Consider the following 25,411-nt stretch of genomic DNA (forward strand, 5'->3'; position numbering starts at 1 on the left):
ATCCTTTCCTCCTCTTCCCAAGCTACAGCTCCATTTCTCTGCTACCTTTACAGAAAAACTTGTAAGACTTGATTATTTCCAACTTCTCTTTTCCCACTCTTGTTTTCTCTCATCAGTTCTTTGCCCACTTTTTAAAACTTTTCTGGGGGTATGAAAAGTTGAAAGAATACTTTATGCCCTTCATCTAAATGCATCAACTATTTAGAGATTCCTCAGCAAGCAGGGAGTCCGACATGGGGCTTGATCCCAGGACCTCAAGATCATGACCTGAGCTGAAGGCCGACGCTCAACCAATTGAGCCACCCAGGTGCCCCTACGTTAATTTTTTAAGATTAAAATTTATTTATTTGAGAGAGAGAAAGAAAGTGAGCATGAACAGGGGAGGGAGAAGGAGAAGTAGACTCCCCCACTGAGTAGAGAGCCTGATGCGGGGCTTTATCCCAGGATCCTGAGGCCATAACTTGAGCTGAAGGCAGATGCTTAACCAACTCAGCCACCCAGGTACCTTTCCATATTTGTTTATTTCACTCTTTATATACATACTTACACACACAATTTTAGAAGAGACAGGCCCCACCCCCTGCAAAAAAGGTAGAGAAACTATGACACTTCTCTCCTAAACACTCCAACGTGTATCTCCTAAGAACAAGGATATCCTGAAGCACCTAGGTGGCTCAGTGGTTGGGTGTCCGCCTTTGCCTCAGGTCACGATCCCAGGGTACTGGGGTCAAGTCCTGCATCAGGGTCCCCGCAGGGAGCCTGCTTCTCCCTCTGCCAATGTCTCTGTCTCTCTCATAAATAAATAAATAAATAAACAAACAAACAAACAAACAAACAAACAAACAAACTTGAATAATAAAAAAAAGAACAAGGATATCCTCTTCGTAACCCAATACACTATTACACCTAGGATACTATAACACTGATTAAGTGTTACACATCATTTAAGACGCAGTACATATTCAAATTTTCCTAACTATCCCCAAAATGGCTTTCATTTTTTCTTGATATAGAATCCAATGCTCTTGGTTACAGTTCTTCAATATCCCTCTGTCTGGCTTTTGTTTGCTATTACATGGACATTTTTGGAAAGTCCAAAGATTTGTCGGATAATTTCCTCATGATTAGATTTAGGTTATATTTTTGTGGAGCAAGATTATTAGGTAATGTGAACATCACATCCAATGCACATGTCAGTTTGTCACACTGTAATGCTAACATTTGATCATTTGGCTAAAATGATGCATGTCAGATCATCAATTAAGAATACTTAATTATTCTCCCTGTAATTAATTAATATGTGAGATATTTTCAGATTATGTGAATATCCTTGACCTTTTACCTAATGCTTTTAGCACCCACTGATAACTTGCTTGAATCAATTACTATGTTGGATGTTCCAAATTAGGCCAGCTATGTTTATTCGTATTATTATTGAGGAATTTCCCCTCTTACCCCGCCATTTTTTATCACTATGGATTAACAGATTCTTATTCAATATATTAGAATCCATTACCATCATTATGCTTTTTGATGTTCTAATTGTCCCAGTTTGACCAGTGCAGGCCCCTTCAAACCAACTCATATGCTCTTTTGACATGCTTTCATTGGGTTTGTGCACTCCCCTGCTTTATGAAATAAGAGTTGTTTCACTCATTTTATACTTTCCTTGCCCCACACTTAAAACCAGTTCATATGGCCACAATAGCCAAACTGTGGAAGGAGCCTCGGTGTCCATCGAAAGATGAATGGATAAAGAAGATGTGGTTTATGTATACAATGGAATATTACTCGGCAATTAGAAACAACAAATACCCACCATTTGCTTCAACGTGGATGGAACTGGAGGGTATTATGCTGAGTGAAATAAGTCAATCGGAGAAGGACAAACAGTGTATGTTCTCATTCATTTGGGGAATATAAATAATAGTGAAAGGGAATATAAAGGAAGGGAAAAGAAATGTTAGGAAATATCAGGAAGGGAGACAGAACATAAAGACCCCTAACTCTGGGAAACGAACTAGGGGTGGTGGAAGGGGAGGAGGGCGGGTGTTGGAGGGAAATGGGTGACGGGCACTGAGGCGGACACTTGACGGGATGAGCACTGGGTGTTTTTCTGTATGTTGGTAAATTGAACACCAATAAAAATTAATTAAAAAAAAAAACAAACAGTTCATATAAGTTCTGAGAAATCTTCCTTACTCTTCATGATTAAATAGTACTCTGCTATATAGATGTACTATATTCAACCAGTTTTCCATGGATAAGCATTTAGATTATTTCCAATATTTATAGTCACTACAAATAATGTCACAATGAATAATTTTATACATAAGTTATTTCATATTTGTGGATATATATCTAGGTAAATTCCACTAAGTCTCATATTATCTTTTGAACATATTACAATTAGCTTTTCTCTTATTAACTCTTGTGAAGGTCACATGTTGCTAAATCCAGTGGTCAATTATTCGCATTTTACTTGATCCCTCAGCAGCACTTGACACAGCTAATTATTAATTATTTCTACCCTCTTATAATACTTTTTTTTTTTTTTTTTGGCTTGCAGGATACTACTTTCTTTCTCCTTACTTCTGGACTTACACGATCATGTTCTTGGGCTCCACCTTCAATCTTTTTCCCTTTCAAAACTCACTCTCTAGAAGACCTTATTTCACATCATGGCTTTACCTATTCTGGCAACTTCCAAATTTCAGCTTACATCTTTCTGAACTCCAACTTATCTTTCCATTTCTTTTGTGACATTTGATTTAGTTAAAAGGTATCTCAAATTTGACATGTCCAAAACCAAACCCTTATTTTCCTCTCCAAGTCAGCTCCTTCCACAGTCTTCCCATCTCTATAAAGGGCAACTCCATCTTTCCAGGTGCTCAGGTAAAAAACCTTAGACTAATCCTTGACTTTTCTTTTTCTTACACCTTATATGCAAATCTATCAGCAAGTCTTGTTGTCTGTGCTTCCTGAATATATGCATAGAACTTGACTCTTTCACATCATCTCTCCCACTACTCTTCATATAATTCACCTTATTTCTGTCTAGATGACTTCAATAATTCAATCCCTTCTTTCCCCACACCACATCCACACCCAGGCTATTCTCAACACAACTAGAGTTACCTTTTAAAATGAAGTTAGATCACTTTACCCTTCTCCTAAATGCTTTGCAAAGGCTTCCCTTTTCGTTCAGAATGAAAGCTAAAGTCCATACAATGGTCTACAAGTCACTATACTATCTGAATTCCTGTCTCCTCTCAGACCTCATCTCCAACTGGTCTCCCCATCTCTCACTTGCTGTTTCTTGAACATGGTAAGTATACTACCAATTCAGGATTTTTTCCACCTTACTGTTTCCTCTGCCTAGAATATTTTTTCCTCAGATATCCACATGCTTTCTTCCTTACTTCCTTAAGTTCTTCTGTTTATAGTTGGGGAGGAGATAAAGGGATCTAATAGTTTCTTAAACATTAGTTTTCACTTGATTCTTCTTATTTTAGCACCATCCTTTCACCTGCAGTATCCAGAGCTTTGAGAAATCTGCAACATAGACTGGGCTCAGTTTTCCTAACTGCTGTTTTAGAATTAAGTTATTTTAGGTCTGTTAGTTGCCACTCATTCATCTACTTTTAAACTTCCAGAAATGTAAGGCTGCTTTCTCCTCTCTTATCTGCTCCATCCTGGAGGATAGGCTTACAACTTAAACAAACAGAAATCTCTTTACCATACTTTTTGTCAGGGTTTGAGGAACAAAATGTTTTATATATATATATATATATGTATATATATATATATATATATATATCATTCTGCCATCTTAACACACATACTTTAATTCATTTCATTTTAAAAAACATATACAAAAAATAAAATAAAATAAACATATACAATAAGACACTTTCAGAAGTGTAAAATATTTTATAAAAACAAAACTCTACAAACTTTAAAAGCTTTAAAAATTACCAAAATAAAAACTAAGAGTTTTGAATTTCATTCTATTCTTATTTTTCATATGCATATACTATATTCTTTTTAATGTATTCTGCATTTCATAACAACATGAAGATACTATCAATAATTCAGTGTGTACTATTTTTGATAATTCCAATTGATTTGGTGATATAGGAGCCCTCCCCACATTTTTGGAAAAGCTGAACCCCGTTCATCATTAAAAAAGGTAACCAGGGATCCCTGGGTGGCGCAGCGGTTTGGCGCCTGCCTTTGGCTCAGGACATGATCCTGGAGACCCAGGATCAAATCCCATGTCAGGCTCCCGGTGCATGGAGCTTGCTTCTCCCTCTGACTGTGTCTCTGCCTCTCTCTCTCTCTCTCTCTCTCTCTGTGACTATCATAAATAATAAATAAAAATTTTAAAAAAAAGGTAACCAAATTCCGTTTATTATAGACAACATTCCAGGAAAACCTTTTATAACCTGAAATGCTCATGGAGCTATAATACAGCTATAAAAAAATAAACTAAGCAGTAGCCTTTCCCACTCATCTAGGCTTAAGGTTTAAATTACAAATTTTAAATTTGTTAAATTACAAAAAGGCAACTTCAAAGCATACCTTCATATATTACCAGATAAAGTAAACGGAAAGTATGTGTAAACCAAAATAATAAACAATATAATTGTCATAAATACATTATCATTGTTGCTGTTATAGCAAGTTTCTACAAACTTGGCAGGCAACTAGAAACAAAACTTACCTGTCTAAGAAGATATCTGGGAGTGGTGGGTAGGTCTGCATATCAGGGACTCTCTCATGGACTATTACCATAATGAAAGATGTAAACCCAAATACTATAAAAACATATATACAACTCAATATGGTCTTCCAGTACTCTGGGTCCAATCTTCGAATAGAATGTTTGTTTTTACCATTCATGTACTGGTATTGATCAGAATTCAAATCAGTGATGGGTCCATCACAGTCATGTGAAGGCTCCCCATTACAGAGCCACTCTGTGCTCTGAAGAGCACTGATGAAAGGTGCCATGGAACCCATGGGACTGTCACTGTTGTATCCCATCTCTTCTAAAACATCAATATGTATTTTCTGCAATTTTCGGACTGAGAGCATTAACCTTTTAATGTCCCCTAAGATTTTGATTTCCAGAGGAGGAGACCGGAGATCATATTCAGTCAAAGTTAGTAATGTGATTCCATCAAGTCGGTGCTTATTACATAAAACGTCCACATATTCAAAAAAGCCTTCATCCTTCAGCCAAACAGCTACATGCTTGGTAGTCCAGCGACGAATGCAGAGGTGATTAGGAACAGCCATTTCCTCCTCCACTGCCTGTCCAGGGAAAACAAAACAAAAACTTCAGTGTGTCCTAAGAACTCCTTTAAGACCAAATATATGGGGATCCCTGGGTGGCGCAGCGGTTTAGCGCCTGTCTTTGGCCCAGGGCGCGATCCTGCAGCCCCGGGATCGAGTCCCACGTCGGGCTCCCGGTGCATGGAGCCTGCTTCTCCCTCTGCCTGTGTCTCTGCCTCTCTCTCTCTGTGTGACTATCATAAATAAATAAAATTTAAAAAAAAAAAAAAAAAAAGACCAAATATATGTAAACATATCAGAAAAAATAATTTATCTACATTGATCTATTGGCTTCTAGAAGAAAGTAAAAAGAACAAAAATTACTCAATGATGATTGGTTTTCAGTAATTAATATTCTAATAATTTTATGCATATAACCCCAACAGCAGAAGGAAGGGTAATGACTAAACATTTTTATAGAAAATTACTCTGTAAACGGCTTTTCCATACCACAGCAACCACAAATTAGAGAAAGCCTAGTGTTGAGGGGATCCCTGGGTGGCTCAGTGGTTTAGCGCCTGCCTTCAGCCCAAGGTGTGATCCTGGAGTCTCAGGATCGAGTCCCACGTCGGGCTCCCTGTATGGAGCCTGCTTCTCCCTCTGCCTGTGTCTCTGCCTTTCTCTCTCTGTCTCTCTCATGAATAAATAAATAAAATCTTAAAAAAACAAGAAAAAGAAAAAGCCTAGTGTTGAGAATAATTGAGAAAAATCCCATTTTAATGTTTTCATAAAATGAGATATTACAGATATGCGATACAAATTTCAGAAATCTTCATGTTTGATGGAAAAATTATCTCCCACTCCTCCAAAATGAGAAAACAAAAACAAAAACAAAAAATGTCACAAAAGCAGATAGATAACTAGTTTTAGGAAACCCCTTAAATATATTTCTATCCACTAAACAAATGATTTCTACAACACAAAGCCTGTAAACTAGATATACATATCTATAAATATCTTAATAGCTCAGTTCTTTCTATACTTTGAATATACCATTATAGAACTGAATAATCAATTTCTTCTTAAACTACCACTGAGAATTCAGTGGTAAAATTTTCAAAAGAAAACTGTCATTTCGACATACTCCTATATTTGAGGACCCAAACTTTGTATTGTGATTATAAAAGGCCAATAATGTACTGTTTCAAAAAAGTACTAATAATTTTTACTACTTTGATCCACATAGTTCTGTTTATGTTTCTTTTTCCATTTTAAAAGTTTTAGCAACTTGGGCCTCTATCAAGTTTATGAGATACACAGGAGACAAAGGCCTACATTAAAAAACAACAACAACAAAAAAAAAACCTATTTCCCTAAAGTAGTTTTCTCAATTACTAAAGCATGTAGGTTTTCTGACATTTTCCAGATTTCTAAAGATCATATTTCCTTCTGAGATGATTTTTTAAATACACAGTAGGCAAACTTTAAAGCATAAAAACAACAACAATAAAGAATGATACAAGAAATACCCATGTGCTCACTACCCAGCTTGAAAAAAATATAAAATAATTCCAATACAGATGTACTATTTCCTAATCTGGTTATTAGTCATACAGGTATGTTCACTTTGTAAAAATTAAAGAAACTATATACTTACAATCTACACTTTTCTCTAAATAAGTTAAACTATATTTTAAAAGTTTGCTTTAAAAAGCCAAAAACAGGGATCCCTGGGTGGCGCAGCGGTTTGGCGCCTGCCTTTGGCCCAGGGCGCGATCCTGGAAACCCGGGATCGAATCCCACGTCGGGCTCCCGGTGCATGGAGCCTGCTTCTCCCTCTGCCTGTGTCTCTGCCTCTCTCTCTCTCTCTCTCTGTGACTATCATAAATAATAAAATAAAAATTAAAAAATAAATAAATAAATAAATAAATAAAAAGCCAAAAACAAAACATCAATACAAGTGAATATCACTCTCTGATATCATCCCCACCTCCTCTTCCCAGATGAAATAATTCTTGATTTTTAGTGTTTATCATTTCCTTTAACATGCATATTTGGCTATGAAAAATCTTCTATGCTTACTTATGCTGAGAAAAGTAAAAACAAAACAAAACAAAACAAAAAAAAACGGCTACTCTTCTACATTCTTCCCATATCCACACAAACTCTTTCCATGAAGATTCATAATCACTTGAAAGACGCAGATACTTAACTACATGAGTACCACTTACACCATCAGAAATATTCAGCCAGCAAGAAACACTGACTAAATATTTCTTAATTACTAAAGAGCAATCCTAGTTCTTGGAAGCCCTAAATCATATTTTGTTTCCAAGCAGAGTTTTCATATTATCAATCCACAACAGCTTTTCAGTCTTAGGAAATTAATAACACATCCAACTATAAGGATCTGTATGTTTTAAAAGGCTAATTCTTATATGCTGTAGAACTACAAAAAGCTTTTATTCAGCTCTTTTTAGCTACATTGCCATCCCCAAGGCCATGGAATTACACATTTTATGCAGTTTAACATTGAATTTTATACACACTAATGCATATCATTTTACATATATACTAAATTCCATTAAAATATGATTTTGCTATGTTTTAGTTCATACATATATACTCAGATGTTTCATCTCACTCACTACATACATGTGTTTTCCCCAATTACTTTATCTGTAATGAATACATTACTTTATCTTTGAATATCCAATAAGCACATGCTACAAACTCTGAAGCAGTTACAATGTGTAAATTTGGGAAGCTCATCTCACACAAAAGGCCAGATTTCTTCTGCTGCCTTTCTCTGTTCTCAAATAGCTTACCACCAACGGATTCCAAGTCACTCCCATCCTTGTAGCATTATCCTTCAGTATGTCTCATACACTGCTGAAAATGATCTTCTCTTTCGTGCCTCGCTGCCACTGCTGTCTTATATCACCAGTTCTCTATATCCTCAATCAGGCTAACAAATAGGCTTTGAAGCTGGTGTTTTAGCTGCTAGAAAATATGAGTTACACAAGGAAGCCTTCTGGAAGTCTTTGAGGCTGCTGTGGCAATGCCCTAAGAACATGACACACTCAACTGATGTGCTTCATCAGGTCAGGACATGTCCTTTAATTGTATGCTACTGCATATAGTTAGAGACTATATTTAGCTAACCCTGTGAAAACCTGCACTAAAGAGGTATATTAAAAAGATGATAAAAGGCTTTAGGGTCAATTTAATATTTATGTTGTGCCATAGAAACTACATGAAACAGGAGACTTTGAACAAACCTATGACAGCTGTAAGTTTCACACAAATCCAAAAAATGAATAGGTTAGTAGTTAAATTTTTAAGAATACTTTCAGCTTTCAGTTTTTGTTGCTGTTAATGTTTTTTGAGGAGGGGACGGGCAGAAGGAGAGCAAAGAGAATTTCAAGCTAGCTCCACATCCTGTGTAGAGCCCAATGAAGGACCCTATCTCATGACCCAAGCAAAAGATGAAGAGCCAGAGCTTAATGGACTGAGCCACCCAGGTGCCCCAGAACATTTTCAGCTTTAATCAATAATTATTATGAATCAATTATCAGTTAAAGGGACTCTTTCTGTTCAAGATATAAGAGGGACAAAATTACCCTTCAACCTCAAATAACTAAATAATAAACAAAATATATGGTGGGAGAAACACCAGCTTCAAGACATTCGGCACTGGGGGGATCCCTGGGTGGCTCAGCGGTTTTAGCACCTGCCTTTGGCCCAGGGCGCGATCCTGGAGTCCCGGGATCAAGTCCCACGTCAGGCTCCTGGCATGGAGCCTGCTTCTCCCTCCTCCTGTGTCTCTGCCTCTCTTTCTCTCTCTCTCTATCATAAATAAATCTTAAAAAAAAAAAAAAAAAAAAAAAAAAGACATTCGGCACTGGACAAAAAAGATTGCTGAGAGATGGGAAACAAAGTGAACTCTATTGTCCCAGCTTACTGCCTTGAGAGTTTCCAAGTCATGCGTGGCACAAGACACAAAATGGGTGAGGCCTGGTAGACGTGCTGAGTTGAGAAGATGGAGCTGAGAGTCTGGGGAGATCCAGGTGGCTAGTGTTCATGAAATAGAATACTGGAGAGGAGAAAGATGCACAGAACTAGTTATGGACTGAATGTTTGTGTCTCCTTAAAATTCAAATGTTGAAATTCTAGGCTACAATTAGGAGGTGATCAAGCCATGAGGGCAGAACTCCCATAAATGGGGGTTTAGTTCCCTTATAAGAGATATCCTAGGGAGTTTTATCACCCTTCCACCATCTAAAGACATAGCTAGAATATGACTACGAAGAAGGAGGCAGGTCCTCACCAGACACCAAATCTACTGGGCTTTGATCTTGGACACTACAGCCTCCAGAACTGTGAGAAATAAGCGTATTTTGTTTAAGCCACTCAGTCTACAGTATTTTTGTTATAATAAGCCAAAAAGACTAAGACAGAACCCAAGAGATCTGCAGACTCTCCCTTGAATATGCAGCTGAATACTGATTACATATACATGAGGAAACAAAACAGGACAGAAAAAAAGAACCACCCAGTATATATACAAGACCAATAAAAGTGTCCACCCCAAAGACTGAAAAAAAAAATCTTACAATTCATGGGGCATTGGGGTAAAGTGCACAGGAAAATCTTGCTACAGTAGTGGGGGCAAAATTAATCCTAAAGCAGCAGTCATTCAACTTGGGGTAATTTGCTAAGGGAAGGGACCTGTAAATAGGAATTACCATACATTATTTTCTACTGCTATGTAGCAAATTACCTTAAACTTAGTGGCCATCCACATTTCTTGTACGTGGCCTCTTCTTATTCTGAGAACCAGCAGCTTCTCCTATATTGAATTCCCCTTGTGCCTGGAATCTCTCCAGGAAAAACGTATTCCTTCTTAAGGGCTGGCCTGATTAAGTCAGGTCCACCAAGAATAATCTGTTTCTTAGTCAACTGTGTTATATAACATAATCTAATTACAGCACTGATAGCCCATCAGTTTACAGGTCCCGTTCATTATTATTATTATTTTTTTTTTTTTTGTTTTTTTTTTTTTTCCCGTTCATTATTATACAACAGTCATTGGAGGTCATTTTAAAATTCTGTCTATCATACTACCCTAAATCAAGACAAAGTAGTAGTGGCATAAAGATAAAAAATGGAACAGAATGGGGAATTTGGAAACAGACTTACATAAAAAGATAACTAATTTCCTACAAATGTACAAAGACAATTTAATGAAGGGTAGTCTTCATCAAATAGTATTGGAAAAAATGGATATCCATATGCAAGAAAAATCAATCCATATCTCTCACCACATATAAAAAGTAACCCTAAATGGATCTACAAACCAAACCTAAAAACCTAACATTAGAAAACATCTAGAAGAAAACGTAAGAGAAAATCTTTCTGATCTTAGGTTAGGTCAAGATTTCTTAGCTATGATACTATAAAAGAATAAGTTGATAAATTGTACTTCATTTGTCTAGGCAGGAGACTGAAGGTCTTTTACGGTTTTTAGTCTGCAAATTTCTGCACTGTTTGAATCTTTTATAGCAATGTACTTCTATAATACAAAAAGAAAATACATAAAAGCAATATATATTCATTGAAGAACTTTTTTTTAAATTTCTTTAAGATTTCATTTATTTTTTCATGAGAGACACAAAGAGAGGCAATGACACAGGCAGAGGGAGAACCAGGCTCCCCACAGGGAGCCCAATGTGGGACTCGATCCCCGAACTGGGATCACGCTCTGAGCTAAAGGCAGACACTCAACCGCTGAGCCACCCAGGCATCCCCATTGAAGAACATTTAAAATGTAACTTTAGGGCAGCCCCAGTGGCTTAGTGGTTTAGCGCCGCCTTCAGCCCAGGGCATGATCCTGGAGACGCCAGATTGAGTCCCACGTCAGGCTCCCTGCATGGAGCCTGCTTCTTCCTCTGCTTGTTTCTCTCTCTGTCTCTAATAAATAAATAAATAAATAGATAGATAGATAGATAGATAGATAGATAGATAAATAAATAAAAAATAAAATAAAATGTAACTTTAAAATTACCTTTGAGAAGTATTATTTATGATTTGTTATAGATCTCTTTCACACAGAATTTCCTATAAAGAGAAATCATACCACAAATAATTCTGCTTCATTCTACTTAGCATTATTATAAGAATTCTATCTAATGCTATTAAATTATCTTTTGAAAAGGACATTTCATTCTATGGCTATACGATAGTTTGTCCATCTCTCCATTGTTGGCAATTGTTCACAATTTTATTACTATTACAAACAGGACTGCTGAGTCTTACATTAAATTTCTAGGAGTGGAATAACTGTTATCAATAAATCTGAAGTGTTTAAAAAAAATCTAAGCATTCACATACTAATGTCATTAAAGCTTGATTCACATTAAAAAGCACTGCGTGCAAAGCTTGTACTTATCTAAAATGTAATTAGTATGCATAAAGGAAACATTTCAATTTGAGATAAAACTTTAAGGTTTATTCTGAAATCATGAGCTATTAAGAAATTAATTATCAAAGTGTTTTATCATCAAGGCACGGAGAGAATAAATAGTCCACTCCTGCAGAATCTCACTATCAATAAGCATTAGTCAAACAGTTCCAAGTCCTAGATGACAGATAAACAAAAGGAGCTGACTGTTCTGTACAGAGTGGAACAAAAGCTATCTTATGGGAGGACTCTGGTTAGAAATTTTTAAAACCTATAAAAAAAAAAAAGTAATTTTCAGCCCAACTCTTTTATTTACTAGCATGTTTATTTCTTTTCTCTCTGAATTTAGTTCGTACTAAGTAGAAATTTCACCAGCCTGAGAGCAAAGGAGCTTAGTGCATTTCCTATAATGACCTTATCGCCATACTTAATAAAATGAGGGACGCCTGGATAGCTCAGTGGTTGGGCGCTTGCCTTTGGCTTAGGTTGTGATCCTGGGATCCAGGATTGAGTCTCGTATCGGGCTCCCGGCATGGAGCCTGCTCCACTCTCTGTCTATGTCTCTGCCTCTCTCTCTGTGTCTCTCATGAATGAATGAATAAATCTTAAAAAAAAAAAAAAGAAAAGAAAAAAGCTCATCATAAGAACTTTAAATCTGGTATTTCTTAACAGTAGTGTAGCTATTCTCAATATGCCTTTAATACATTCCATTAGAGTGACCCAAGTCTCTTCGCAAAAATATAAATAAACCAGGTATGTTCTACTATATTAAAATTGCAAATACGTATGTTAGTTCTGACAAACTGAGTACAACCAGTCCAAAATAGCAAAAGGAGATAATGAATATCAATAAACTTCTTCCCCGACTCCTCCTTGTTGAAGCTATTTGTTGTGCTCCACCCTACCTCTGTATCACCAGCTGCAGGACAATCTGGCCACCACTGAGAACAACTTAACTAAAAGGAACATTACCTTCTGTGAATCACCAGTGACTCAATATCCGTGACAAATATGATGAATTTGGCGCTCAGTATCTTTTCCAATTTCCTTCTCGTTGTTTTCTGCTACTACAGAGGTTGAAAAGCTAAAAATTATTCCCCAGGATCCCTTGCAACTAGTGTTCTAAACGTGAGTAGAAGCTCTGACATTAGATACAGAAGGCAGAAAGTAGGAACCATTTTCCTTAAAGTTTTGGCTATTTACAAGACAGACCGTGTAAATATTGGTTTTGTGTGTGTGTGCACATAATTCTCCAGTTTTCATTAACTATTGCGTGTAAGGAAGCAGCTTTAGTTGTGAAGCAGCAATACTGGCTTTCCAACACCTGCATCAGATATGATGCTATGTTCTTTGTTTTGTGTGTGTTTGCTACGTACATTCACATGGATGCGCAACCATCACCACCATCCGCTTCCAGAACTTTTTCATCATCCTAAATGAAAATTTTGTATCCATTAAATAACCCATTATCTCCTCTTTCCTCACCCTGCAACAACCACAAGCCTACTTTCTGTCTCTATAAATCTGATTATACTAGGTACCTCATATAAGTGGAATCATACATATTTGTCTTTTTGTCTGCTTTTTTTCCTTAGCATAATGTCTTTGAGATTCCCATGTTGTAGCATGTGACAGAATTTCCTTCCTTTTTGAGGCTGAATGGTATTTCATTGTGTGCATAGATCACATGTTGTTTATCCATGCATTCTTCAATAGACATGGGTTGCTTTCAACTTTTGGCTACTGCAAATAATGGTTCTATAAACATGAGAGTACAAATACCTGCTCAAGTCCTGTTTTGCTTCTTTTAGGTATATACCCAGAAGTACAACTGCTGGGTCATTGGTAATTCTGCTTACTTTTTTCAGAAATCACCATACCATTTTTCAAAGAATCTGTATCATTTTACATTTCTACCAGCAATGTACAAGTATTCCAATTTTCTATATTCTCACACCAACACTTGCTATTTTGTTTCTTTTTTAACAACAGTCATCCTAATGGATATAAAGTGATATCTCATTATGGTTTTTATTTGATTTCCATAATGATTAGTGATGTTGAACATCTTTTTATGTGCTTACTAAACATCTGTAATCTTCTTTAGAGAAATGTCTATCCAAGTCCTTTGCCCATTTTTGAATTGAGTTGTCTGTTTTTGTTGTTGGTGAAGTGGTATGTTCTTAAAACTAACAGTTCCAAGCTGGCCTCCTAATTCTAATACCTTTGCTGATTATGGCAAAGATAGCACTTTTGGCACACCATTTCAAATCTTATTATAGAAGTCATTCCTAGAAACCCAGCCCAGAGCCTAGGAGTTTCTATCTCTTGCAACTGAACCCTAACTGAATATACCAGTATGGGCCCTCAGTCTTCCAAGTTATCATCCTTCAAAGCAAGTGAAGTACCCAAGGTTTCAACCTCTCTCATAAGTTCCACATTTTAGTTCAATTCTAGGTAAGGCAAATAAATTCATGCTATTTCCTTCAATGTCCTGGGAAACTAATTAAGCAGGATATGGTTTCATCTGCTCTTTTCATTATATGCATATAATCTTGCATTATCTTTGGAATGAATGTCATGTTTTATTTCAGTAAGCTGTATGATTTATCTTTCAATCAAGCATTGTGCCAGTGGAAAAAGACTAAACAATAAAATGTCCTGTTAATAATATAAACACAACAAAGGCTCTCATCTGGCCATTTCATCTATTAAGTAGGTTCAACTCTATCAAGAATAAGAAAGTAGACAAGTGTCCCATGGCTTCCGCCAGCCTCAGGTCTCCCAGGAGCATGGGGAAAATGAAGGGGGTGTGGGCCCAGTCGCACCAGACTATCCATGGTGGGGTGGGAGCGTGGAATAAAGTAGACAAATAGCACACTACAAATTAAAGAAAGGGGAGATACAGCTCATGCTCTCTGTCACTAGCAGGGAGCCTGCTTCTCTCTCTCTCTCTCTCTCTCTCTCTCTCTCTCTCCCTTTACCCCTTCCCCTGCTCATACTTTCTCTCTTTAATAAATAAAATTTTTAATAAATAAATGTGTAAAAAATGAAGTAGCAATCAAAATAATAACCTAATGCCCCAATGCCCTTTAAACAGGATTATTAGAAACAAAACAAAAACCTCTCCCTTTACACTAGTTATTTCATTAAGAGTATACTCTTGGGGTGCCTGGCTGGCTCAGTCAGTGGAGGATGTGACTCTTGATCTTGGAGTTGTGAATTTGAGCCCCATGTTTGGTGTAGAGGTTGCTTAAAAATAAGACCTTAATTCTTCAGGCCTTCAGACAGTTTTACATCAACAAATTCAGAATGTCTAAATGCCAAGAGATAACCCCTGGTTACTAATTTGATAAATTCATAAGGAATCAGGATCTGGTAACCAGCCTCAAAGATTCAAAACTTGATCTTGTCATTACCCCAGAGTTGATCAAACCAAGGGAGACTAACAGCAATCTAGAAGGTACTGATAGATAAACTAGAATGCTACTTCAGTGTCTAGAAGGAATACTAAAGAATCTTGTTCCAGGCAGACTCTTTCAAAACTTTGAAGTCTTAGGAAGCTGATTGATTGAGTGATATTTATTTTTATTCATGAGACACACACACACACACACACACACAGAGCGCTAATTAAGCTAATTTAATAATCAGAATGTTACTTATAGAATAAGCAATCAAGCAAAGAAAAGCAGATGATTTTAAGCAAAATTTAATCCAAATTCTTTTGAGACTTAATGTAAAATGTCTGTGCCTCAAAGAGTATCTGTCTAGAAAAAGTTGTTCCTATCTCCCAGTTTCTCTATCTCCTGCACAAAGAGGGATATAAAAAAAGCCTTTGACTCCTCCTTTGCCTATGCTCGAAGGAATTTATATATACAATGCTTTTCAACTTGGCTACATATTAGAATAACATGAAGTTTAAAAACATGCCTGTTTCACTGCCCATGCCCACCCCAAGACAACTGGATCACGATCCCTGCCTGGATAGAAGTTTGACATCTGCATTTTTAAAAAGCCTCTCAAGTGATTCTGAAGCATGGTGTTAGACCATCCAGTCTAATTCTGCTTGTTCTTCTATTTCTGGTTTGGCTAACATTTAATCTATTTTCTTTCTTTTTTTTTTTTTTTACATTTAATCTTTCAAGTCCTTTCATAGACATCTTATTTCATCTATTATGTGTTGATTTTGTGTTGAATAGCTGTCTCTCTTATATTATAATCTACATGATACACCTGAATGAAACAGTGAAACATATACATAAAACAGTAAAGTATCACATTCTAGGGATGACTGCTCACAATATTAAGAAAAATTCCAGTTATTTCACATTAAAAATATTTCTTTAGAGTCTGTTTATAATACTGAAAACTAATACCCAGAAAACAGAGAATTTTTATTTTTTAAAAGACTTATTTATTTGAGAGAGAGAAATAGAGAAAAAGAACAAGTGGAAGAGGGGCAGAGGGAGAGAATCTTTAAGCAAACTCCCAGCTGAGCAGGGAGCCCATGAGATCATGACCTGAATGGAAATTAAGAATCAGATGCTTAACCACTGAACCACCCAGACACCCTGAGAATTTTTACTATTTTAAGTAACCGATCAAATTTATCCACAATTTATGTTTCTGATAACTAGAATAAAGAAATAAGTCTTCAAAATATATTAAGAATGGTAAAAAAAAAATCTATAATAAACATTTTTAAATCTAAACTCTGGCAGGATTTAAGAGCTTTATTTTTAACCCATCCTTTAACTTTAAGGAAAAACAGTATGATATGGTGAAGAGCAGTGAATTGGTTGTCAAAATTCTTGGAGCTTAGTTTCAATAATATTAACTCCTTAGATGACTTAAAACAGTCTAAACTTTTTTGCATCTAGATACCTTATCTGTAAAATGAGGTAGGAAAGAGTGAGCTAATAGAAGGAAACTAACATTTATAAACATCTATTATATGTCAGACACCATCCAGGGTGATTTCACTTAATAATAATAACAATAATAATAATAGCAATAATAATTCCTGCTTGATCTTTGCCTAGTTGCTTTAGGGACTCTGCCTGGCAGAACCTGTTTCATCTTTTATTAAGATTTTATTTTTAAGTAATCTTTATATCCCAACTCACACACTCTAAATTCTGAACTGTGTTCAGTGCATTTTCAGGAAGTAACAAGAGGCAATAGCTAGATTAGCTAACATCTTAAGACATTTAAGCAGTGCCAGGAAGTGTTCTAAGTGTTTTACTTGTATGCTCAAATTCTCACAACCATATAAAGTAGGTATTAGTATCTTCCTCATTTTACAGATGAGATAACTGAGACAGATGGATTAAATAACTTACCAAGATAAATGTGTACTAGTAATTAGTACAGACAAGTTTTCAACCCAGGCAATCTCATTTCAAAGTCCATGTTCTTACTACACCAAACCATCTCATGTAAGCTGAAGGCTCTTGTAATTCTATAGGGATTGAATCTCATAAATACTAAACATTTTCTAGTTTTCAGCAGAGGAATTTATCAAAGATCTTCAGTTACATTACATAAAGATTACATAAATGAGACTGCCTAATGATGAAAGCTTTTGCATCACAAATTTTACACTACTGTTCAGTCTCAAACATTTACTGTCTGCTATATACAGATGTCAGGTAATAAGGCACTGGGGATATAGACAGTATTAAAATGCCCTCATGTTGTGTTTGTTCACCTATTAAATATTTATTGTGCACATACCATGTGCAGGGTATTGCACTAGGCAAGTGGCACTTACCTAGATGAATCTGAAACAGATCCTGCCCTCGCTGATTTTAATCTAAAAGGGATATTAAAGAAAGTCATTTTTTTCAAAAGGTGAAACGAATTACTACAGCTGTAGTTCTTTAGATACACTAGCTCATTTAATTCATAAAACAATACAAACAAAATAGTTTACTTATGAAACATGTTTTAAAAATTAGAAAAGTTAAAGGAGTTGGAAAAGAGAAGTTATTTCCAGTTAGTGAGCTCAGAAGAGTTCTTGGAAGTGACATCTGAGCTGAGCCTTTAAGGAGAGCTGAAACTGTGGATAGAGATGGAGAAATAAAAGTACACTAGTAAAGGAAAACTGCATGAGTGAAGGTACAAAGCCAGAAAACAATGGAGAACCATTAGTGTCAATAGGGCATAAGGGAGTATTGAGATATTAAGCTGAAAATATAAATTGGGGCTAGATCATGAAAATCTTTAATTGTCAAGTTCAGGACATTCTACAGACAATGGGGAGCCACTAGAGATTTTTGAACAAGATGACATCATGAGTGTGCTTTAAAGAGAGTAACTGTCAGAAAAATGTAAAACACACTGTGAAGATTGAAGCTAGCATAAAACTATTTAACAGAATGAAGGAAGGAAACGGCTTCTAAAAAACAGTTAAGAGATGAAGGAAATACTACAGCAGATGAAAAAATGGCAGTGATTGCACTCTTTCTGACAAATACATTTTTAAAAACAGTATATGTGGACTTCTGTTTGTGGAAATATGGAGTAGAAATACTTTTTCCTATTACTCCCTGGATGAACCACATACCTGAGAAAGGCTTCATATCTAGAACATATAAAAAATTGCCAAAATTCAACATTAAAAAAAAAAAAAAATCCAGTGAAAAAATGGGCAAAAGACATGAATGATTTGTCATCAAAGAGGATAGATGGGGATCCCTGGATGGTTCAGTGGTTTGGTGCCTGCCTTCGGCCCAGGGCGTGGTCCTGGAGTCCCGGGATCTAGTCCCACATTGGGCCCCCTGTGTGGAGCTGCTTCTCTCTCTGCCTGTGTCTCTGCCTCTCTGTGTCTCTCATGAATAAATAAATAAAATCTTAAGAAAAAAAAAAAAAAAAGAGGATAGATGAATGGCAGAGAAGCACATGAAAAGATGTTCACCATCACTAACTGCTAGGGAAATGCAAATTAAGACCACTGATACTGATAAACACCTGTTGAACAGCTAAAATAAATTGTGCCAATATAGAATGTTGTCAAGGATGCAGAGAAACTAGACCTCTCCCATACTGCTCGGGAAAAGTAAAGTTGTACAGCCATGCTGGATGATAGTTTGGCAATTTCTTTAAAGACAGAGCATACATTTATCATACAACTTAGCAACTGTACTCCTGGTCATTTATCCCAAAGAAATGAAAGCTAAGGTTCACACAAAAACCTGTATATAAATGTCCCTAGCTTCATTACTTTTTATTTTCATTACCTTTTTTTTTTTTTTTAAGATTCTATTTATTTATTTGAGAGAGAGGAGAGAGAGATGAGCAGCAGGAGGGGCAGAGGGAGAAGCAGACTCTCCGCTGAGCAGGGAGCCTAATGTGGGTCTCGATCCCAGGACCCAGAGATCATGACCTGAGCCAAAGGCAGATGCTTAACCAACTGAGCCACCCAGGCCTCCCCTTAGCTTCATTACTTGTCATAGCCAAAACGTGCATAAAAATAAAATATCTCAAAACATGTGAACAGTTAAACTGTGGTACATCCATACCATGGAATACTACTCAGCAATAAAAATTAATAAACTATGGATATACACACAGTTGACGGGTCTCAAGGGCATTGCGCTAAGTGAAAAAAGTCAATTTCAAATGGTCACATACAATATGACTCCCTTTATAATATCCTCAAAATAATAAAATTATGCAGGTAGAAAACAGATTAGAGGTTGCCAGAAGTTAGAAAGAGTGTATCAGGGGTGTGGAGGTTGCCCCAAGGGAGATCTTTATTGTGATGGAATAATTCTATGTGTTTTAAACATGTTTTTAAGCAAAAAAAAAATCTCTAAATCCAATGTGGGGCTTGAACTCACAGCCCTGAGATCAAGAGTCACATGCTCTTCCAACTGAGCTAGCCAGGTGCCCCTCTGTATTTGGATTGGTGCAATGTTTAAATAAACCTACTCTTAATAAAATGATACACAGAGCAGCCCGGGTGGCTCAGCGGTTTAGCGCCGCCTTCAGCCCAGGTCATGATCCTGGAGACCCGGGATCAAGTCCCATGTCAGGCTCCCTGCATGGAGCCTGCTTCTCCCTCTGCCTGTGTCTCTGCCTGCCTCTCTCTCTCTCTCTCTCTCATGAATAAATAAATAAAATATAAAAATAAAATAAAATAAAATAAAATGATACACAACTATATATGCAGTTTTGAACCAATTCCTGGTCTCGATACTGTACCGTAACTATGTAAGATATAACTAGTGAGGCAACCTGAGTGAAAGGTAAATGGGATCTCTCTGTACAATCTATACAACTTCTTGTGAATCTAATTATTTCAAAATTAAAGTTTATAAAATCTTTAAAGGAGCAAAATGTCCTAAAAAATAGCATATGTAGCCCATGTATACATCTTTAAGTAAAACATCAAACTATTATTTTTTTTTTAATTTTTCTTTATTTATGATAGTCACACAGAGAGAGAGAGAGAGAGAGGCAGAGACATAGGCAGAGGGAGAAGCAGGCTCCATGCACCGGAAGCCCAATGTGGGATTCGATCCCGGGTCTCCAGGATCGCGCCCTGGGCCAAAGGCAGGCGCCAAACTGCTGCGCCACCCAGGGATCCCAACATCAAACTATTAATAGCTACTACTCCAGTGAACTCTTTCACTCTCTACCTTAAATATTTCTAAAATTTCTAAATTTTATACAATAAGTATGAAATACTTGATATTCAAAGGGAAAAGATTCTTTTAAGAAAATGAAAACAATATTTCTTCAATATTTCTTTCTTTTTTTCCTTTTTTTAAGATTTACTTATTTATTCATGATAGACACAGAGAGAGACAGAGACACAGGCAGAGACACACAGGCAGAGGGAGGAGCAGGCTCCACAGTGAGAGCCCGATGCGGAACTTGATCCCAGGACTCCAGGATCGCGCTCTGGGCCAAAGGCAGGCGCCCAACCGCTGAGCCACCCAGGGATCCCCCTGAAAACAATATTTCTTACTACTTAAAGCACATCACACAAATGTGAATAGAAGATTAAGAAAATCAACTAAATTCAACTATTAACCCTGTATGCATATACACAATAAATAAAAGATAAGAAATAGTGAGGCAACTAACAAGACCGAGAAGTCCAAAAGAACATCTGATTATAGATCCAGCCCTATCATCCATTAACAGTGTGACCTAACCTTTATACTGTAAGAGACCAAAAGATTACGAACAGAAACTAATCAGAAATATTAAATAGATAATGTTTTGTAAATCAGGATGACAGAATTCTTAAAATGGTAGGATTGGGAGTGACCTGAAAGCTGTAACAGAATTCCTCAATTGACAGCAAAAGAAACAAAAGCTTGAGAGAGAAATAAATTTCAGACAGTTATTCTGCAACAGAATTTGATATTAAACCCAGAAAGCGGGATCCCTGGGTGGCGCAGCGGTTTGGCGCCTGTCTTTGGCCCAGGGTGCGATCCTGGAGACCCTGGATCGAATCCCACGCCGGGCTCCCGGTGCATGGAGCCTGCTTTTCCCTCTGCCTGTGTCTCTGCCCCTCTCTCTCTCTCTCTCTCTCTCTCTCTCTCTGTGACTATCATAAATAAATAAAAATTAAAAAAAATAAATAAAAATAAAAATAAAAATAAACCCAGAAAGCATTAGCAGTTAAGAATGCTGGCTCTGGAATCAAACTGCGTAGATTCAAATTGTGGACTCAGCACTCACAGCTATGTGACCTTGCATTAGTTACTTAACCTTCCTGGGCCTCATTATTTTTATCTGCAAAATGAAGAGAACACTAGTTCTTACTCCACAGGCTTATTGTCTATAGAGATTACATGGAATAATACATGTAATGCATTTGTAATAATGCTTGTCAATTACAAACTGCTCAGTAAATGTAAGCTACTATTGCTATCATCATCAACTCCTCTGCTAGTGTTGCCCTAGGCCTCAAATTAAATCATTAGGATAGTCATCTATCAACTAATAGTTAAACCCACTCTTAACTCTTCAAATCTTTGGGTTAATATGAATTATGAGTATTTGAAAACAACTGTAAAATCTTATAAAGGTTTTGCTCAAGTGGAATTACCTTTCAGGAAAACAACAATGTAATCAAATAACATAAACCAAAAAACAAAATAACAAGTGATTCCAATTAATCAGAGTAGAATTCAAGTTAAAAGGAGTTCCTCATTAAAAGACTCCTTTAAGGGAACCCTGGGTGGCGCAGCGGTTTGGTGCCTGCCTTTGGCCCAGGGCGTGATCCTGGAGACCCGGGATCGAATCCCACGTCGGGCTCCTGGTGCATGGAGCCTGCTTCTCCCTCTGCCTCTCTCTCTATCACTCTCGCTGTGTGACTATCATAAATTAAAAAAAAAAAAAAAAAAAAAAAAAAAGAGACTCCTTTAATATCAAGCTTAACTAAATAAAAATATTTCAAAAGGAACATACCAACATTAAAAAAAATACATTACAGGTTGATACAATTGATGATTGTTGATTCTACAAGTAGTTCTAGGGGTGCCTGGCTGGTTCGGTCAGTGGAGCATGTAACTCTTGATCTTAGGGTTGGAGGCTTGAGCCCCATATTGGGTGTAGAGATTACTTAAAAATAAAATCTTAAAAAAAAAAAAAGGACTCTACTTTAACAATTTGGGAAGAAATTGGGGATATTAGAATTCTAAAGTGACAGGTACTAATAACAAACTATCTTGCTGGTTTTAATTATGCAAACACATAAGAGACCAAAATGGTTTCTAATTTATCATTATGCAATCTTTAGAATACAAAAGATATATCAACAGGGGCACCTAGGTGGCTCAGTCAGTTAAGCATCCAACTCTTGGTTTTGGCTCCTATTGTGACCGCAGGGTTGTGGGATCAAGCCCCTCACAGGCTCAGTGCTCAGTAGGGAGTCAGCTTGAGATACTCTCCCTCTCTTTTTGCCCCTCTCCCCGTGTGCATGTGCACCTGCTTTCTCTAAAATAAACAAGAAAGTCTTAAAAAAAAAAAACACCTAAAAAACTCACAAAGGATATATCACTAAAATGAAAACTTTACTTTCATACATTTCATAGAACCAGTGTCTACGTTCATATAGTGACAGTGATTTAAATATGCTGGATTTTTCTGGCAGTTTCACTTGATTGTGTATACTCTAAAATACAAGTATAGCCAGAAGCAATTGTCTTCTTTAAAAACCATACATTAAAATGTCTCTTAAGGAATTTAGAACAAGTGATGAAACTTGATTCATTTGTGCTATTTTTGAAAGTTATTACTGATTTGGTATGCTGTTAAAATTTTTATTTATTTATTAAAGATTTTTATTTATTTATTTATTTGAGAGAGAGAGAGAGAGGGAGGGAAAAGAGCACAAGTAGGAAAAGGGGCAGAGGGACAAGCAGACTCCTCGCTGTGAGCATGCAGCCCAATGCAGAGCCCTATTCCAGAACCCTGAAATCATGACCTGAGCTAAAGTCAGTAGCCCAACCGACTGAGCCACCCAGGCACCCCTACAGTAAAATTTTTAAAAATTATAATTTCCAAGTGATGTATAAAATTTAAAATATGGGACACCTGGGTGGCTCAGCAATTGAGCATCTGCCTTAGGCTCAGGGTGTGATCCCACAGTCTGGGGTTCGAGTCCCACATCAGGCTCCCTGCATAGATTCTCTCTCTGATCTTTTTTTAAAAAAGATTTATATATTTATTCATGAGAGACACACAGAGAGAGAGGCAGAGACACAGGCAGAGGGAGAAGCAGGCTCCATACAGGGAGCATGACATGGGACTCGATCCTGGGTCTCCAGGGCCACACCCTGGGGTGAACGGCGGCGCTGAACTGCTGAGCCACCGGGCTGCCCCTAAATAAATCTTTAAAAAGAAAAAAAAAAAAAACCCTAAAATATAATATGCATATCCCAAGAGGAAAAAAAGAGGGAATATTTTTTTTATTATTATATAAAGTTAATGTTAATAAATTCCCCTTAAGGCAATCATACATTATAGTTGAGCTCACACTAAAATAAGCTTAAGTCTAATTTCACCTAATAAAGCTTACTTATCATGCACACAATAGAGACAAATTATACCCGTTTGTAGATCCATAAACCAGGGCATAAAATTTAATTTTCATCAAAGTAAAAAGCCTAAACTATAATGCAGAAGGACAAAGTTTACTTTGGGCTTTTAGCTCTGTAGTCTGTAGTATTCAAGACTACGCAGCTGTTTTTCCTAATCTCATTTTTTAAAAATTTTTTAAAAAGATCTTATTTATTTATTCATAGAGACACACACAGAGAGAGAGAGGCAGAGGCACAGGGAGAAGTAGGCTCCATGCAGGGATCCTGACATGGTACTTGGTCCAGGGTCCCCAGGATCAAACCCCGGGCTGCAGGCGGCACTAAACCGCTGTGCCACCGGGGCTGCCCTCATTTTTATTTTTATTTTATTTTTTTTTTTTCATTTTTATTTTTTTTAATCCTAAATTAAAATCTTTCCAAGGAGCAAACACAAAACTACGCTATTATTTTCTCTTTATGTTTATCAAAAACTATTTTACTTTTCTTAATAATTAGAGCATTGTTTCCAAGAAACAATGAAACCTTCTGTAAAATCTATGAAATCTATAATTACAGTTACAAAGACCCTGAACCAATTTCTACCATCTATTTTTGAAACTCCAATAATGATTCTCCACTGTTTAGTTATGTTCTACTTCTAAACAGTAAGAGTTTGGGGCAGCACATTTGAAGAAAGGCTGTACTTCAGTTCTTAGATATTTTTTGCTGCTCCAAATTTGCCTTTAAGACTTCCACTAGCAGGTTGCACCTAATTCTATACCACATTCAGAACCATCTGAGCTCCATGAGTAAGAATCTAATAGATAACACTGTCCACTTAAAACTCAGTTACAGTAAAAGCTTTTCCTTTTGATGAAAATGGTGAAATGATGAAAATTTAGCAGTAAGTTTGATGAAGGATTCTTGTTCTGGCTCCATGCCAATAATAATAATAATAAAAAAAAAATAGGGTGCCAGCAAAGAAGCATATAAAATTAATAAAGCATATAAAATTAATTCTTATTCTAACCACTAAAATGGTATTGAGAAAGGTTAGTGATTTGACATACTTATTAGTAAAATCTTTTTATTTTTAAATATGCTACACCTCCAAATCAAATCAACATAATGGAAAATGAGAAACTGGCTCAAGATTTCAAAATACATCACATTACTGTAAAAATATGCTGGACCTGGACCCCAAATTTAATCTACGATTTTGGCAATTTTTGACTTTCATGACAATATTTATGAAACGGACATTGATTTAATTTAGTCTCAAAGTTCCAAACTAAAACCAATTTGAAAGCATTTTCAATAACTCAGTGATACAGTTTAACTTACAAGAAGACCTAAAATTAGAATTCATGGTTCTCATCTTCTCCTAGAATCTCTTACCTGTCAGGAGAACAAAGGGTCAAGATAATACATTACTGCCTCTCTTGAGGATCGAGTCCCACATGGGGCTCCCTGCATGGAGCCTGCTTCTCCTTCTGCCTCTCTCTCTCTCTCATGAATAAATAAATAAATAAAGTCTTAAAAAAAAAAAAACTATACCCACAATAAAAGTTTCAGACAAATATATATATAGGTCACTGACTTCACAACACTCTTTTGAGGT

The 25,411-nt window shown here is 36.5% G+C and overlaps 1 protein-coding gene across 2 annotated transcripts in view; it reads right to left on the minus strand.

The window, feature by feature from the left end:
* SAMD8 (sterile alpha motif domain containing 8) overlaps nucleotides 1-25,411 on the minus strand; it is a 50,353-nt gene that overhangs the window by 20,902 nt on the left and 4,040 nt on the right. For both annotated transcript variants that reach the window (XM_041749218.1, XM_041749217.1), the window contains exon 2: nucleotides 4,727-5,319. In XM_041749218.1, coding sequence (XP_041605152.1) covers nucleotides 4,727-5,319 — 593 coding nt within the window. The remainder of the gene's footprint in view (nucleotides 1-4,726; nucleotides 5,320-25,411) is intronic.

This window comes from Vulpes lagopus, chromosome 3, assembly GCF_018345385.1.
Source record: "Vulpes lagopus strain Blue_001 chromosome 3, ASM1834538v1, whole genome shotgun sequence".
Lineage (NCBI taxonomy): Eukaryota > Metazoa > Chordata > Mammalia > Carnivora > Canidae > Vulpes > Vulpes lagopus.